The 19,086-nt window shown below is 35.6% G+C and overlaps 2 protein-coding genes across 4 annotated transcripts in view; both read right to left on the reverse strand.

The window, feature by feature from the left end:
- pio (piopio) overlaps nucleotides 1-1,111 on the reverse strand; it is a 61,902-nt gene extending 60,791 nt beyond the window's left edge. The window contains exon 1 of the mRNA XM_034982742.2: nucleotides 750-1,111. The gene's annotated coding sequence lies outside the window, so the exon portion shown is untranslated. The remainder of the gene's footprint in view (nucleotides 1-749) is intronic.
- A 4,740-nt stretch (nucleotides 1,112-5,851) lies between these two features.
- The window catches only part of LOC117994591 (serine proteinase stubble-like), a 32,331-nt gene continuing 19,096 nt past the window's right edge, over nucleotides 5,852-19,086 (reverse strand). For 2 of the 3 annotated variants that reach the window (XM_069508032.1, XM_069508033.1), the window contains exons 3-8: nucleotides 12,904-13,272; nucleotides 10,942-11,119; nucleotides 9,305-9,497; nucleotides 7,464-7,568; nucleotides 6,907-7,014; nucleotides 5,852-6,353 (exon numbers count right to left, since the gene is read on the reverse strand). In XM_069508032.1, the coding sequence (XP_069364133.1) occupies nucleotides 6,174-6,353; nucleotides 6,907-7,014; nucleotides 7,464-7,568; nucleotides 9,305-9,497; nucleotides 10,942-11,119; nucleotides 12,904-13,272 (1,133 nt within the window). In that variant the 3' untranslated portion in view covers nucleotides 5,852-6,173. The remainder of the gene's footprint in view (nucleotides 6,354-6,906; nucleotides 7,015-7,463; nucleotides 7,569-9,304; nucleotides 9,498-10,941; nucleotides 11,120-12,903; nucleotides 13,273-19,086) is intronic. The other variant, XM_069508034.1, reaches the window with a different exon arrangement.

A 19,086-nucleotide genomic window follows, 5' to 3' on the forward strand; every position in this document is an offset into this window, starting at 1 on the left:
TCGCATTTATCATGACTTAACAATCTATTTCCGAGTCCCGAGCAACGTTGCTTAACCTCAAGTTACGAACTAAGTTGCCATTAAGTTACCTTTCGACTTGCCTTACTCATAACACTGATGTAATGACTGAATCTGTACAAATTACTTGTCCTACTTGCGCAACTAGATATTTACTATACCTATACCTTCTAATTAGATTCTTAGGACTTATGATTGCCTGGTACTCATAGCTATATGAGAGGTGAGAGGTTGATCTCCCTGCCAATGGTCCGGAGTTCTGCGTTCAACGTTATAAGTCTAGAATTCAGAACTCTGAACTCCGAACTCTAGAAGATAAATTAATAAACAATAGTCGATCATAAATCATAAACCACAGGTTTATTACTGAACGGAAAATTCTGAAAAGGGCTTAGAACCCAGAGTCGTAAAACCAGTTAAAAAAATTAACGAAAATTTAAAAAAAAACCAGTAAGAATAAAAAATATAAATATAATTTAAAATACATATCGGACACTTAAATAATTATAGATAGAAGATTTCCTATAAGAAAATTTGCATTGCTTTGAAATCTTGAAAACATTATTACAAATAGGTAAGTACCTAGGTACCTATAACAGGTATGGTATATGTATATTATATAGGTTGAAAAGCTACTTAAATACAAAGAAAAACATAAAACCAAAGTTTTTTCAAGCTTCACATGGTCAAAGAACTCATATAAATGCACAAGAACGAAACAAAAGCCTTACCTTTTAAAACTTATTTTTAAACAAAACTTAAACTTGCAAAGGCACCTTCACACACAAATCACGGAACACACGTCCTTATGTGCATGGATACAAAAACCACATTCCTTTGCAGCACTCATATAGAAAAAATAAAAAAAGTTCACATCCTTGGATTGACCATATGCTAACAATCGCGTTCCTTTTTCAAATATTAATCACTATTCTAAAACTCGATGTAAACATTGGAATTTTAAAAAAATATTCGAATTAAGGTTTTAATTTAAATTTAGAATATTATGTTCGTTTTCGTTTAAAATCGTTTCAACGACTCGCATGGCGACCGCGCGTTCGGAATTCTAGTTAGGTACTGGTTTCTGAACGTGCTTTCAACCGGTTCGTTTGAGCAAAAAGGTCGTATATGCAATCGATTTTTTGCCAAACGAAAATCGATTCGAAGAGATGATGTCAGTACTAAAAGGATTTAAAAACTCGTTGTTGCCATAACGGGAATATTTTATGAGGTGGCCGAGGCTGTGTCTGAGAGGAATCATTTTAAATCGATTTAATTCCGCCTATATTTTAACGTAGGTATGTCTTTCTTAACTAGTCCTTTTTGCAGCTTATTCCAAATTCAAAACGGTTCCTTTAACGGTGAAAGAATACATCGTGTGGAAACTTCACAATGTTCCCATAATGTTCTCAAAGCTGTGTGAAGTCTCCGAATCCACACTGAGCCAGCGTGGCAGACTATTACACCATTTTCATTCTAAGGACTCGTAACTTCGTAGTCTGCTGGCGATGGTTTTATCATGAGATAAAAATAGCCAAAATGCTTGCAACGCAATTAACCCGCATGAGTTGAGTGGTTACAACACATGACATCACCGTATGACGCAAGTTCGTGTCCCGACGAGTAATTAATTACCTAATTAGTACATACAAGACGTGTACGCCATACCTATTAAGTATATTTTTATTCTGTGGCAAAGCAATGAAATACCTACCTACTTTGCAGTTCCTAAATAGGGTCTTGGACAGTATAGTAATAACATAATGTGATTTTTGTATAGCGGTAGTTTATGGGAATAGAATTCATTATTAAAGAGATTTTAAAACAAAAAAAACTCGATTTTTATTCATTCTTAACATGAATGGACGTCACAACGCGTAAACGACAATTTTTTCAATTTTTAAACATAAAAATACAGTAATTTCTGCGGGAAAATATGTTTATGTTAAAAAAATTAAAAGTTTTTTGTCATTTACCCCTTGTGACGTCATTAATCGCTTTTGGTACAGAGTGACGTCAATAATTTATTATTTTAAAAATAAATAAAAATCTTGTTTTTTTTTAAACTATTCTCTTTAGTAATGAATTCTAGCCCCATAAATTTTAAGAAAACTCATCGCTACAGCCGACTGTAGGCAGTAATTGAAGGATTTTTGCATTGTATACATTTATACTTGTGGAAAATCAGGTTTTACCTGAAATATCCCAACACACACTATAACACATTGAGTTTTAAGTAAAAATCGACTCAATCTCAAGAAATATAAGAAATAGAATTGCATAAACAACTTTGTGCTTTAGATCTTCTCAAAATTAAGCTTTGCTACAAGAACAAATCGATATTATGCATAATGAATTTAAAGTAAAATGTTACGTGTCTCTTTAACAATAGAGTTTAAAATTGTAAGAAAAATCTGTTCTCATCCTTCAGACATTGTATTAATTAAAGTTGAGAAAAAAGACAAATACGATTAATGTAAAGAATGCCGCGGTATATTCCACACTCGCTTGTCTTTCATATTTGTCTTTGCGTTATATTCCTCAATGCAGGATTCCTTTTCGTGTAGTCAACCGATAGACGTCATTTTGCGTCACAATTTCACAGAATTTTAAGCCTCAATAGCTCAACGGTTAACGGTGCGGACTGAAATCCGACAGGTCGCCGGTTCAAACCCCATTCCAAAGCTTCATGCTTTTGGAATTGGAAGGGAAAGGGGAATGTTAGCCAAGGGCCCATGGCTAAAAAAATATTACGAATATTAAACTTCTACGATTTATGTTACAAGTAGGTATAGTCATAATAATATTATGGAAGGACGAATCCCCACCATTATGGATGGTGTCGAGACACAAAACACCCTGATTTATTGCAATTTCAAGTATTCCTTGTAATAGCTCAGACGGCATAATTTGACAAACAACTAATAGTCTTTAAAATAATACGTATTTTATTTTGTAAAATATATTTCGTTTGATAAAATATATTAAGGCCATGTGTTCAGCTGTCAAAAAATTTACTAAAGTATTTCCTTTGCAATTAAGTTGGCCAATAATTTTCGAAAGCTAGTACTTTCATTATTTTAAATTTTAAACCAATACAGAAATAGGCACCTGTGAACACATAAATAGGGACAGATGTATGAAGTTACGCTAAAAGCGATTTTCTTACTATTTTGCTATGGAACGGTAAAAATGTGTGTTGATTGGGAAATAGCCCGTCACGTCTTCCAGAAATAACTTCTCCCTTACCAAGATCTTTCTGGGAAACATACGAAACCAGTCTGGCGTGTTTGCATACATGATACAAGTCGCAAAATCCAAAGTAATCTAGATATATAAAAGCGAAATACCACTCACTCACTCACTCACTGACTGACTAATCACGAAATCTCAGAAAATGTAAAGCCTACAAACTTGAAATTTAGAAGGTAGGTTCTTTCTAGGACGTAGGTGTCAGCTAAGAAACGGCTTTGAAAAATTCGATTGCCCGTCTGTTTAATCGATTTTCCCATTCCAAATTGCTTGACTGCATCCTAGGAGAGGTGATTTTCTCGGAAAACCAGTGTTACAGCGGGTTATTCAAAAACTACGTACGCAGAATTTTGGGGAGCGAGGCAGCCCGCAAATACCTAAAGTTTCGGGAAAACCTAGCCTTAACCTTTATCGGGCATAATCTAAAAGTGTTGTACGTCTGCTCAATATAAAAGAGTTCAACGCGATGGCAGCTGCTTATTAAATAATTAAGTTTTAATGAGTCCAGTCCAGTGTAATTATAAGTATTGGAAGCAATTTGTAAAAATGGATTATTTAGTAAGTATACAATGATAATATGAAAAGGTTACTTTTGATTTCGAGCTAGCTTGCGAGTTAAGGAAAACGTGTCTACTTAACATTTTATATATAAAAATATTATGATATTTTAAAATCTTTATCTTTATTTTCTTCATTTCGACGCAAGAGGTTTATTTTAAACTAGCTTATGCTCGCGACTTCGTCCGCGTGGACTACACAAATTTCAAACCCCTATTTCACCCCCTTAGGGGTTGAATTTTCCAAAATCCTTTCTTAGCGGACGCCTACGTCATAATAGCTATCTGCATGCCAAATTTCAGCCCGATCCGTCCAGTAGTTTGGGCTGTGCGTTGATAGATCAGTCAGTCAGTCAGTCAGTCAGTCAGTCAGTCAGTCAGTCACCTTTTCCTTTTATATATATAAATAGATTAACTTATGCTCGCGTGGACTACACAAATTTCAAGCTCCTATTTCACCATCGGGGTTGAATTTTCAAAAATCCTTTCTTAGAGGAGGCCTACGTTATAATAGCTATCTGCATGCCAAATTTCAGCCCGATCCGTCCAGTAGTTTCAGCTGTGCGTTGATAGATCAGTCAGTCAGTTACTCACCTTTTCCTTTTATATATTTAGGCAAGTTTCATGTTAGTAACGCTATCTATTGTTAACTTCGATATTTGAATTAACCTAACATCGATCTACACAGCCAAGGCATTGCATTTTACATTCACACACGGCAGGTATTATGTAACAGTTTCTAAGTTTTTCATTAGATGGCGCTCTCCATCCTAAAGTAATAAGGCCTCCCAAACTTATATAACGTATATGTTGACTAGCTTATGCTCACGACTTCGTCCGCGTGGACTTCATAAATTTCAAACCCCCATTTAACCCACTTAGGGATGGAATTACGAAAAATCCTTTTTTAGTGGATACTTAGTCTTTACAAAAAACACACCCTACAAATTCCAAGTCTCTAGGACCAGCGGTTTAGGCTGTGCGTTGATATATAAGTCAGTCAGTCAGTCAGGACTTTGAATTTTATAGATATTGAATTTTAGAGATTGTGTACAAGAGAATTGGGTTCCTAAAACAAAATATAAATGTCCATAACCTGTTTTATGAAATGCATTCATAGCACAGGGTTAGATTAATAGTAATACTATTCTGAGCTTTAAATCCTTAAGCATTTTTGTTAAAACTATAATTTTACTATGTCTTTTACTATTTCTTTTATATTAAAACTGTAGTTTTAACAAAAATTTGCAAATCCTTTCGCAAATACAGTTACTTAATTAATTAAAGTAAATAAGGGTAATAAAATACCTTTTGTACGTTTAAAACAAAAATTTTATTTACCAGACGCATTAAAGTCATATTTTTCAAAAAAAAACAATAAATAAGTAGGTATAATATTTTATAAAACATACTAATCTAGTTAGACCACATAGTCTGGCATCCTAATTTAGGATTTCATTTGTTTATGACAAAATTAAAATAAGTATGGTAAACATACACGTATCTACATACATGTATCTACGATTATATTATTTGAATATTAAGTAAATCTTATTATTAAAATGTACAAAAATATTAAATTGTTATTAAAATTATTAAATATTATATTATATCAATCTATAGCACCTCGTTTTATTTACAAATTGGTGAAGTTATTATAGAGATCTAACGATACAATTAATTATTTAGAGAAAATAAAATGATTTATTATATTTTACTACAATATTATTATCATAATCGAATTTTGCCTATCATTATCACAGAAGGTAAAAATATCATTTACCTGTTCTAGCGGGTAATTTTCGTTAAATTAAAAATTAACTCAAATATATAAAACAAAAACTAATATTTAAAATCCACATTCCTTTCAAAATAATTTTACATACTTATATCGTAATTTAATAGAGAAAAGAGGGAATAAAAAAAACTTACATAGGTAGATTAAACCTGACTATTCATAAGCACTTTTAAAAAGTTTACATGAATAAAAAAACATTCTATTCTATTCTATTCTATTCTAGAAACCTAAACTTTTAGGTTAAGTTTTAAACTTAAGCGCATTTTTAAGTAATGGTATTTTTCAATAAAATATATTATTTATGCATTTTAAAAAGAACAAAAACAAACTCCTTGTATTTTCACTCACAGACAGTGCTCGTGACAGACTGTGTCTTACATTACATTTCGTCTCTAAAAATGTCGGAATTTAATTTTTACTATTAAATATGAAATGAATCATTTCTTGGTATAACCAATTTTACTTAGGTAATTTCCAATAATTATAATAAATTTTTACCTGTAATATCAATAACACATTTAACTGTTTTTACCTGTGGTATAAAAAAATTACGTAGTGACAAGTTTATCAATCCAGGGAACGAATTTCTGTATGTTCGTGTAAACTCCGGGTAAATGTTCTCGTCCACAGCCAATGCCCCATGAAACTAGTCCTATGAGGGTGCTTCGCCCCTGGTACTTCAGTGTCAAGGGACCTCCTGAGTCACCTTGGCAGGAATCTCTGCCTCCCTGGAAAGATATAAGTAATGATTTTATTTATTATTTTACACAAGTAAGAAGAGGATGCGAACACTCTAAAATTTAGGTGTGCTCAGAATCAGTACATCGACCTTTAGAACAAGATTTCGGCTTTGGAGAGCGTTGTCTCTTTCACTCATACCTATGTGACGTTTCGTCGATCTCAACAATAGACACCGAGACATGAAATCTCTTTCTAAAGGTCAACGTTCAATATTTTCTGCCGCGTATTGTACATACAATATTGGTACCCACAGATTCTGAGCACAACTAAATTTTAGAGTATTCACATTCTCTTATTACTTATGTAATATGAAAAAGACAGATACAGTTTGACAGTTTTAAATTTAATTTAGAGCTGTCAAACCTCGTGACTTTAGTTAGACTTTAGTCGTGACTAAAAGTTAGTCTTTATATGTAAAATTCATGTTCCGTCCCTTTTTATCAATATTTAAAAGAAAAGGATGCAGATACTCTCAATTTATTTTAGAGAATGACAAATGAATCGGCGCCAAATCTCAGTAAGTGAATTAATGGGTATTACCTCTTTGTATCCTGCACAAAGGAACACGTCGTGTATTGTTTCCCTTCTACCCGCAGCTCGGAACCAACGCTGACAACGCTCGTTCGGTATCACTTCTACATCCACCTCCTGCAACCAATACATTAACAATTGGGTATTTGACTATATCAAAAACTAATTATTTCTCAGTGATGATTAAATAGAAGATCTTCCAAAATAAGTTAAATCCACGTCCTTTGTTAGTTTTAAGTGTAATAACCATTTTAAATTATCGATTAAACTTAAAAAGTACGTCATTATGATGTGACATCACATTCCAGTATTTCATAGAATCTCGCATACTAAGCGCGCATTTTGACGTTTGATAAAAAGTCACTGATTTGACTAGTTGTCAAATATTAAGCTAAGCTATGTCGGTTGCTCTAGTTCTCCTACGGATCTCCTCATTTCTGATTTGATTACGTAGAGAAACTCCAAGAATAGCTCTCTCCATCGCCCGCTGAGTGACTCTTGTCACTTGGTATATTAAGATTTCCATTAAAATATTCCTTTTAGATAATCTATTTATTGTAATTTACCTGTAATACTGAAGGTACGGTGCTCTGTCCGTGCCGTGTCCGCCCCCACCCCGCAACGGTAGCCATTTTCCCTACCAGTTTCATTTGTTTTTGTGGCAGGCATACCTGAAAATTATAACATAAACATAGTTATAGAATAACTTATTAGATAAACATCTAATAGATGCCCACATGACTCGGTTATGGAGAAGTTGCTTACATTTTCTTTGATCGTCTCTCTCTAACATAGATAAACATAGATAACATAAACTCTTCTCTCTAATTGGTTATTTTACTTAGCGACAGGTAAAGGTAAAATTCAATAATATTTTTTTCATATACCTACATACAATGTAACGCATTTAACGTAAGTATAACTTTGTAAACTTAATATGCTTAGACACTTAATATTATATTATAAAGATTTGGATAATTTTACACTTTGGCAGGTAAATAGGTAAATTTCAACATTTTTTGTGCGCAATATTGAAGTGCAATATGAAATTGACTTACAAAGAAATGACGAACACATAACCTTTTATGTGACAAACCAGATGTCGTTGTACGGAGTTAAATAACGCTGACGAAGTTTTGTAAACGAGCTTGTAGGTATATAATAGCTCAACGGTTAAAGGAGCGGACTGAAATCCGAAAGGTCGCTGGTTCAAATCCCACCCGTTACACTATTAATTGTCGTACCTACTCATAGCACAAGCTGAACGCTTAGTTGGAGAGGAAAGGGGAATATTAGTCATCATGCTTGGCTAATATTCTTTAAAAAAAAAAAATTTAGAGAAGTCTCAAGATACACTTTGGTCCCCGATTTCTAACGTCACCCGGACGTGGACTAACGCCACGGCCTCGGGAGCGTACGGACCATCGAGGAGTAACATCTGTGGTACGGACTAACCAATAGTCCAACCAATGCACCCATCCCAACGTCATTCTAAGCCAGAGTTGAGCCTCACAGGAGGCGCCCTTAGGAGGACGTTGCCCTCCGACCTCTCAAATTATTCCTTCGAGCTTTATGGCTCACCTCCAGGTGGAGCTTCGTGCTCGCCACCCGCCCTGGTGACGCTGTGGCAGCCAGTAGGGCCTACGCAGCATAGTCAATCCGAAACAACACACACACAAATCTCAAGATACAATGATTTGGGCTAGATGGGTCCTCAGGCTTCTTCGTGCGTCCTATCTAAATATATAAAAGGAGAAGTTGACTGACTGACTGGCTGACTGACTGACTGATCTATCAACGCACAGCTCAAACTACTGGACGGATTGGGCTAAAATTTGGCATGCAGATATGAGATAGCTATTATGACTGGCATCCACTAAGAAAGGATTTTTGAAAATTCGACCCCTAAGGATGTGAAATAGGGGTTTTTATGACTTTGGCATACGCTAAGAAAGGATTTTTAATAATTCAACCCCTAAGGGGGTGAAATAGGGGTTTGAAATTAGTGTGGTCCATGCGGACGAAGTCGCGAGCATAAGCTAGTCATAGATAAACTAATTGAAAAATCCTATTACAATGTAAAGGATTATTTAAGTGATAAGCCAGCTTGGGAATGAGTTGCTTAACGGCTTTGTGATAGTTCTAATAAGTTTCAATAATTTTGTAAAGTGGTGATAATAAAAAGAATACCCGGCTGAGTTTGTTGTGGGCTCTTCTCAGACCTGGGCGCGTTTGGAACCCTTGTAGCTTTAGTTTTAAGTTTGCGTAATAATTATCACCACTATATCTTGGAAATCCAACATCTGACCATCAAAAAGAGTTATTTATTACCTATTTTGAATAAATCATTTGACTTTGACTTTGAGATAAAACCAGTTTAGTTTAGTACGGAAGAATATAAACTTACTGGTAGGATATGCTGCTTGAACACGACGTCTCTATCAAGTTGTACCAAAGCCACGTCGTTTCTAAAGTCGGAGGGCTCGTATGAGGGATGCACCTCTTTGCGTTGTACTGCATACTCTTCGTGTGTGTACCTCTCTCCTGCGTCTCGTACATCCCATTCGCCTAGACGCACTCGGAGTTGGGAGTTGGGTGTGCTGGAAATCAAAATAGGGTTCACATTGGTAAAAAAACGGCCAAGTGCGAGTCAGGCTCACGCAACGAGGGTTCTGTAGTACAGTCGTATGTTTTCGACATTTTGCACGATACATCAAAAACTATGATTCATAAAAATAAATAAAAATCTGTTTTAGAATCCACAGGTGAAGCCCTTTCAAATGATACCCCACTTGATATAGTTATCTTACTTTGATAATTGAAAATACTAATTATTAGTTCATGAACACAATTTAATTTTTTTTGTGTGATCTAACCCTAAATTCACGGTTTTCAGATTTTTCCCCAAATGTCAGCTATGAGATGTACCTACCTGCCAAATTTCATGATTCTAGGTCTACGGGAAGTACCCTGTAGGTTTCTTGACAGATAGACGGACAGACAGACAGACAGACAGACAACAAAGTGATCCTAAGGGTTCCGTTTTTCCTTTTGAGGTACAGAACCCTAAAAACAATTTTTTTGACAATGAACCAAAAGCTTAATTTGCTATAATCCGCTGAAACAAGTCGAATCTGTATGGTGCAACATGCACCATGCGACATGTACTGCCCGCCTTACCACTGCTAAACATGCAGGAAAAACCAGCCACCAGGCAAGCAATACGCACCACTGCATGTTTAGCAGGGGGAGGGCGGGCGGTGCATGTAGCACCATAAAGATTCAGCGGATTATAGCAAACTAAGCTTTTGGTTCATTTTATATCATAGATTTCCGCGTAGTAACGCCTGCTTCTGTACAATTTTTAGTGTAGGTATACGTAATGTCAGTTCTTTGCAATAGGTTCACACCCATCTATCAATGTTCCCCCACATGCATAAGGGACCGTGAAAATGATGATGAAATGACAATGATACTTACGTAGCAACACAATGCGCAGCTGTGACGACCCATCTGTCAGATATCAACGCTCCCCCACATGCTAGCTTCTTGCTAAGGAACCCTGATTTGATGAGCGCAGCCTGCCATGGATGGGAACCGAACCCAGATAATGATACTTACGTAGCAACACAATGCGCAGCAGTGACGACCCATCTGTCAGATATCAACGCTCCCCCACATGCTAGCTTCTTGCTAAGGAACCCTGATTTGATGAGCGCAGCCTGCCATGGATGGGAACCGAACCCAGATAATGATACTTACGTAGCAACACAATGCGCAGCAGTGACGACCCATCTGTCAGATATCAACGCTCCCCCACATGCTAGCTTCTTGCTAAGGAACCCTGATTTGATGAGCGCAGCCTGCCATGGATGGGAACCGAACCCAGATAATGATACTTACGTAGCAACACAATGCGCAGCAGTGACGACCCATCTGTCAGATATCAACGCTCCCCCACATGCTAGCTTCTTGCTAAGGAACCCTGATTTGATGAGCGCAGCCTGCCATGGATGGGAACCGAACCCAGATAATGATACTTACGTAGCAACACAATGCGCAGCAGTGACGACCCATCTGTCAGATATCAACGCTCCCCCACATGCTAGCTTCTTGCTAAGGAACCCTGATTTGATGAGCGCAGCCTGCCATGGATGGGAACCGAACCCAGTGGAATGACCACCCACTATGCGGTTCGATCTTGTGTAGTGTTCACCACAGCCTGAAAATTAAAGTTGAAATTATTTAACTTTTTTTATTGAAAATGTTTTAGCACAAAATTTATAACTAGAATCTAATTACTAAATGTGCCAAAAACGCTAGCTGTATTTTCGAGCTGACAGGCCGGCTGATTCGTTACGCAAAAAATTTAAAAAAAGTTTGATGGTTTGGTAATATGCAAGGATTATAGAAATTACATTATGTCAAATCTTATAACAGCTAATCTTCAAAAGCACCAAAAAGGGCCAACAAAAGTCATTCAAATTGATGATAGGACATGTTTTGAACCAATTTGGTTCATTTACACCAAACGTAACAAAAAAAAGTTTTATAAAAATTATAAAAAGTAAAGTACAAAACTTACATAAGTAATAAGTTTAACAAAGTAAGACGTAATGGTCCAAAGAGACTTTCTTATTTTACTTTATGATGAAACAAAAGGACTGTTATCGTTTTACTCCTTAATTACAAGTTTTGTAATCTCTTTATTGCCTTTCTTGAAAACAAAGTTAAATTGAGAAATGAACCCTTTAAATGAAATTTAGTGTCAATTCTCGCTATGAGGCAGAAACTATGAAATAAATCTAATTTGAAATCTACCTACGTACCAAATTTCATGATTCCAGGTCAACGGGAAGTACCCGTTTCTTGACACACACAACGGACAGACAGACAGACAACAAAGTGATCCTATAAGGGTTCCTTTTCCTTTTGAGGTACTGAATCCTAGTCAGAATTTGACTTCTCCATACAATGTAGCCAAAATGCAGTTTACGTCAACTTGAAAAATTATAAGATTTCGAGTGATCATGCAATCTAGGCAGAGCGCTGATAAATATGTTTTGTATCGCTGGAAGATTCTCATTGCCCATCTATTCACCAGCCGCTATGCGTCCACAGACACACACGTTTTTCCGCCTAGCTTATCCACCCAATTCCTGATATTTTATAGGGTCATTGGTTTAGCGGGGCGATCGTTCCACACAAAACTAATTGTACAGAAAAAAAATCCTTTTCGTCACTTATAGATCTTAAAATTATATCTTATACCTACGACTAAGTATAATTTAATGACTAAAATACTAAAGCTTCATTCACGCTTGTGAGAAAACCCGTACAAAAAAGCGTGGAGATAACCACAGTAACAGCATCTTTCAATCCCACGGCTGGACTCAACCCCACCACGCTACTACAGTGCAAGTTGGTGGGAACAAAAAGCGTGTACATACAAACAAACAGAGAGGTGCATGATGATTATGAAAACGCTGTGCGGTATTATAAAGCAGGAAAGACAGACGGACCAAAATAATCATAATATAGAGGACACTTAAGAACAATATGAGCCTCAATAGCTCAACTGGTAAAGGAGTAGACTGAAAAGCTAAAGGTCGACGGTTCAAACCCAGCCCGTTGCTCTATTGTCGTACCTACTCCTAGCACTAGCTTCACGCATAGTTGGAGAGGAAAGGGGAATATTAAGTACTGTCAAATGCAAAATACAAAGGTTATATTAGAATCCTAATTTAGAAAAAATATCCACTTATTATAAACACAAATTAAACAGGCAAGAGATAAAAAAAATCTATTCAAAAACAAAAGTTTTCATTCAATTTTTTAGCATTTTTAAAAGCTCTTTTCGATGAAGAGTGTCTAGGTATATGAAGCAACTTTTTTTAAATAAATAAATAAAATAATTATTCAACTTCTATGTATAAGTAGTTCTTGAGTGTCCTCACCTTCAGAAAAGAAACAAAAAAGGTACCCGATTTACAAAATGCATCTCACCCGGGTAACTAGGCCTCTGTGGCTTATGATTGGTCGTGTGTACAGGAACATAATCATCATTCCCTTCCGGTTTATTTACCCCTACATTATCCGTGTAAAAGTCATCAGGTATACGTGTTGTACTCTCGTGGTAAGACGGTTTAACGTGATAAAAGTTGTTCTGATTGTAATTTGTGCTCCAATCCGGTTTTGGGTAGTTTGAACCAGTTTGATCTGGTTTGAACTGGTTTGTAGGCGGTTTCGGGCGGTTGTAGTTCGGTTTCGGGTGGTTTGCCTCGGTGTAGATGATGATCGGGTCGTCGTATGGTGTGTTTGTTTGGTAGTCGAATGTTTCGTGTGGCAGTGAGCCGATGAGTTCGATAAGATCACCTGTTGTGAGATTCTGTATTAAGTATAGTGTTCCGGTTTGCACGGGTAGCTTATTACAATTTTCGTTGGGATTTCTATTTTTTTGAAAATAAAATATAGCCATATATCACTCAGGAATAATGTAGCTTTCTACTGGTGAAAGAATTTTTAAAATCTGTTTAGTAGTTCCAGATATTACTTCCTACAAACAAGCTTACAAACTTTCCCTCTTTATAATATTAGACTAAGATATCCTACATAATTTTTGTAGGATATGCATATCCTAAAAAAAAAAAAAAGACCTTTAAAAATCCGCCATTTCATGCCTATGAGTTATATCTGGTGGTACGGTAGTGCCACCGCCAAGTCGAGCAAGCAAAGGCACAACCGTACCATCCTTTTCTCGAAGCCATTCAGGGCGTTTTCGACCCCCCCTGTAACTTCGTTATAGATAATATTATTTTCTAAGCTGATGATATATTGTGTGTTAAGAATTTAACTACTATGATCTACTTATCTACCTTTTTAATTAAGAAACACAGATGTACTTGGCTAATACGGTGCTTTTTACATAATATTACAATTTGTATTACAGTTCACATGACCTGCTTGCGATAGAATTGATAAAACAATGATCATTTTCTGTTAATTATTCACATCTAAATATAGTTTAGAAGTGTGCCAATTTAATATATCGATGGCTTAGTTCACGATTGCATGAATGAATATATATAACTAGCTTATTCCTGCGACTTCGTCCGCATGGACTTCACAAATTTCAAACCCCTATTTCACCCCCTTAGGGGCTGAATTTTCAAAAATCCTTTTTAGCAGATGCCTACGTCATAATAGCTATCAGCATGCCAAATTTAAGCCTGATCCGTCCTGTAGTTTGAGCTGTGCGTTGATAGATCAGTCAGTCACCTTTTCCTTTCATATATTGAGATATATTGCGAACTTTAAAAAATATGGGATTTTTTATTTTATTTTAATGGGATGTTTTGTTTGTGGAATCTTATCACTCAGTAATCAATCATTACTACCACCTGTCTTCGTTTTTGCTAGCATTCTGGTTACACCCTGTAGATTATCGATTGAGGTATTAAATCATCTCAAAAGTATGACAGGCGTAAATGATTGTAATGATCATAATCATTGTAACATCATCGTCGTTTCCTGTATTCGTCGATGATTTTATATAATGTAATTGTTTGGTATTCGTAACTTATTATGCAAACTCTTATGTTATGAGATAATCGATCGGTAATTTCAATTGTAAGATCCGTTTTTTTTTCGAGTTATACAAGAATGTAATGTTAGACATGATTGTATAATTATTTGGTTATATACAACATGTATAAATTGATGTAACCAATTTATATTTCGTTCTAGATGATGCTTGCGACTTCGTCCGCGTGGATTTAGGCTATTAAAAATCCCGCGGGAACTTTTTGATTTTCAGGGATAAAAAGTAGTAGCTAATGGCCTTTCCCGGGATGCAAGCTATATCTGTACCAAATTTCGTCAAAATCGGTTGAATGGATGGGCCGTGAAAGGCTAGTAGACAGACAGACACACTTTCGCATTTTATAATATTAGTATGGATTATTGATGAAGGGTAAAATTTAAGGTTTCGAGTTTTCGGTACGACTAAGTAGGTAGATATATACATTGACAAAATTAAAGCGGGTTCGATTCCTGGCAGGGGTTTGGAATTTTATAATTTCTAAATTTCTGGTCTGGTCTGGTGGGAGGCTTCGGCCGTGGCTAGTTACCACCCTACCGGCAAAGCCGTGCCGCCAAGCGATTTAGCGTTCCGGTACGATGCAGTGTAGAAACCAAAGGGGTATGGGTTTAATAAAAACTGCCATACCTCTTCCAGGTTAGCCCGCTATCATCTTAGACTGCATCATCACTTACCACCAGGTGAGATTGCAGTCAAGGGCTAACTTGTATCTGAATAAAAAAAAAAAAAAAAAAGCATAGGTAAGGACTATATGATTATAAAACACGACGTCCGTCGCCGGCGTGGACTACACAAATTTTAAACTCCTGTTTCACCTCCTTAGGGGTTGAAAATCCTTTCTTAGCGGATGTCTACGTCATAATATCTGCATGCCAAAATTCAGCCCAATCCGTCCAGTACTTTGAACTGCGCGTTGATAGATCGGTCAGTCAGTCACCTTTTATACATTTAAGAAGTTTGAAGAAAGGTAAAACTGAAAGTTCTGAGTTTTGGGTATGATTAATTAGGTAACTATTTACATTGACATAATTAAAGTATACAGTATGATCATAGATACATATAGGCTGCAAACGTTTAAATAATTACATGTATTACTGAACTTTCCATGTCTCGGACGGGACCCCCGGATGTATCATTAAGGTTTTTTTCATGTCGTTTAACCATTGTGTTACCGCTTCACTAGGCGTAGTCCACGTCCACTTTCACTGGGTTTCTCTTAAATCGAGATTTAACTTTGCCATTAGATAATTTTGTACCTAATCGCTTTCTCGGATTTAATTTGCTATCTTGTTTTGTTACTAATCGAGCGAGCTAAGCATAAACTTTAATCATAACATTATTTTAATAATTGTCTATTATATCTAAACTAGCAACAAGCCCCGGCTTCGCACGGGTAGTTTATTACAATTTTCGTAAGGATCTCTAATTTTTTAGGGCTCCATGCTCAAAATGTAAAACCTATTACTAAGACTCCTCTGTCTGTGCATCTGTCTGTCCGTCTGTCACCAACCGGCTGCGGCTTCCCTCGGCGAAAATGTAAGTTGTCTTTATTCCGTATCCCGTGGGAATTTCTAAGAATCCGGCCTTATTCTTTGTCTTTGAACATCTGTGCAAAATTGTAGATTTATATTTTCAAGGGTTTGGGTCGGGCGTTGTAGAGTCAGTCAGAGAGTCAGAACTTGTCTTATTATATTATGTACTACATGATAGGTCCGCGATTTCGTCCATATAAGTTATGGTTTTTAAATCCCATGTAAATTTTCTGATTTTTCGGGACGAAAGTAAACTATGTATATCCGTACCTAAGATTCAAGCTATCTCAGTACCAAACGTCAAAATCGGTTGAACGAATGGGCCGTGAAAAGCTAAAGGATAGACTGACAGATAGACCAGCATTATAATATTACTTAGTATAGATTGATGCCAAAAAGTAATCAAAATGGCCAGAAGTAACTTTACTTTTACTGAAACGTATTCTATAGCAAAAAACCGCATTCGTTAACAGAACCAGTGTATAAAAGTTATCTCAAAAAACCGGCCAAGTGCGAGTCAGGCTCGCGCAATGAGGGTTCCGTACTACAGTCGTATTTTTCGACATTTTGCACGATAATTCAAAAACTATGATGCATAAAAATATATAAAAATCTGTTTCAGAATGCACTGGTGAAGATCTTTCATATGATACCCCACTTGATATAGTTATATTACTTCGAAAATTTAAAATACTAATTGTTAGTTCATGACCACAATTTTTTTTTTGTGTAATGTAACCACAAATTCACAGTTTTCTGATTTTTCCCCAAATGTCAGCTATTAGACCTGCCTACCTGCCAAATTTCATGATTCTAGGTCAACGGGAAGTACCCTGTAGGTTTCTTGACAGACCGACAGACAGACAACAAAGTTTTGAGGTAGGTACGGACTACGGAACCCTAAAAATGCAAATTGAATTTTCAATAAAACACTCGTTCTCATTTTTGCAAAGACCCGGTTATCGTTAATTGCATAACATGCAAAAACCGGGTCGTCTATTCGAATCCGTATTGCATAATGAAACAATTGCCTTTTGCGTGAAAGTGCAAAGTTATAATAACACATTACGAAATCGGATGCAGAAGAAAATTGGGCGAATATAAATTACCAATACACTGCCGGAATTAAGTGATTCATTAATTTGTAGTGGAGTTCGAATAATTGGCGGGTTACAAGCAGTGAGCTAAAGCGGCTACCTATATTATTTTCAAAGTTCCGTACAGGGCACAAACGGGACCGTATTACTAAGCTATCAAATGATAAATCATAAGTAAGTATAAAATTGAAAGTTAATAGATTTTTTCTTGCGTTGTCTAAGAGTTATTACCGGCAGCAAAAATGACATTACTTTTTGTGTTAAAAATTCTTATTTTTTAGCGTATGTTCTGTGTATAATTTGTTTTTACTTTAAAAGGTTACAAATTGCAGGTAACTGTACATCAAAAAGCATATAAATCACGGACTATGCTTGTTCATTGTTCGTACACCAAATGAAAATGAAGAGATCTCTAGGTAGTTTTATTTATTCGAATTAGCTTAAAGAAAAGAATATGTTGAATTCTTGCCAGCTTTTTTCAGTAGGAATGGTGGTAGAATCTTGACATAATAAGAATCATAAGTTGACCAACATTAAATTAATATTTTTGAATTTTGAACTCGTAACTTGTACCATACTTAAATGTGAGAGAGAGTCTATTGTATTCACACATAACTACGTTTCGTAATCCAATGTCTTATGAATAAACATTGCAAGCCTTTGTTTCGTCGCGCAATATAATAATTTGGGTCAAATTTTGAAATATTTCGCCTTTTGGTCACAGAAATGATTTCTTGGAGATTCTTTGGTAATTTTTTGTGACGATATTTTGATGATTTGTGTTTAATTTAAATGATGTATTGTATGAAGTACCTACTTAAATGTTGCTTAAAAATGTTACTCTTTGGAGTCCTTTTATTTAATAACATTTTACTACGTATTGCAAAAGTGTAATCCACAGAATTTCCGTATATGTTTCTGTACATTAATAGCGATGATGCGCAAACTGCTAATGAATAGTTAATAACACGATTAGTAAACATATAATTATTATGTAGGTAGGTAGTTATTTATTTATTAAACATGTGTTAATTTTATTTTTACAAAAAAAATAATTTCACAAAAAATTGCTAGCACGAATATTTTGTGAATGTGTCGTAAAATTGTATGTTCTTTCTTCTTTCTTTCTTTCTTTCTAATAATTTTTGTCTCTATAAAATACCTTGTTTGTATACATTTGAAACGTCGTTTAAAGTGAAATTAAACAGAACCTAGTATTTTAAGTAACTACTAAGATTCAAAGTTTCGTAGGTAACTACAAAAAAGTGGCCACGGTGATAAGGACAAAAAATAACCATTTTGTCACGTTCTAATAAGAGATTCAATGCTTTTAGCTATCTTGCTTTAACATTAAGTGCCACAATAGGGCTACTTCTACAGGTGTTTCTTCTGAGCCCATACCATACCTATGTATTTGAATTTAATTTTGAATGTTTTTTGATACAGAGAGTTTTCTAATTAAGTAAGTATGGGTTTTCCATATTTTCCATTCCAGTTTCGTTTTCTATACTTGTTCAATTAGAGAACTCTCTCTATCAAAAATTGTTCGTTGGTGATTGGTTGGCCACTGATACCTGGTTTCTGAGGTACTTTTCACGACGGTTTATCTATTCAATAGCGCTTTTGGTCCGATAACTCGAGACAGTGCGTTGCTGAACAACGCAATGCAAGATAAACTCCGTTTAAACTTAACTGGCCAATGTGCGCCGTTTATCGGTTCGATAAAATTATTTGACGTTTCATCTGTCTTCATGGTTTGCGTATTTTTAGATTAAAAAGTATTTTAATAGTAAAATTGGTCGTTACTTTGCAAAAACAGTGTTTAGGCACTTATTTAGCATATAAAAAAATACTATTATTAATAAAACTAGTGTTGATGGAAAAATCAAAGAATGATATGCAGTTCCAACTCGTTTTTTGTAACAGACCCATCTAGCAACAGAATAATGAACTGGTTATC

Source organism: Maniola hyperantus, chromosome 27, assembly GCF_902806685.2.
Source record: "Maniola hyperantus chromosome 27, iAphHyp1.2, whole genome shotgun sequence".
NCBI classification, from domain to species: Eukaryota; Metazoa; Arthropoda; class Insecta; order Lepidoptera; family Nymphalidae; genus Maniola; species Maniola hyperantus.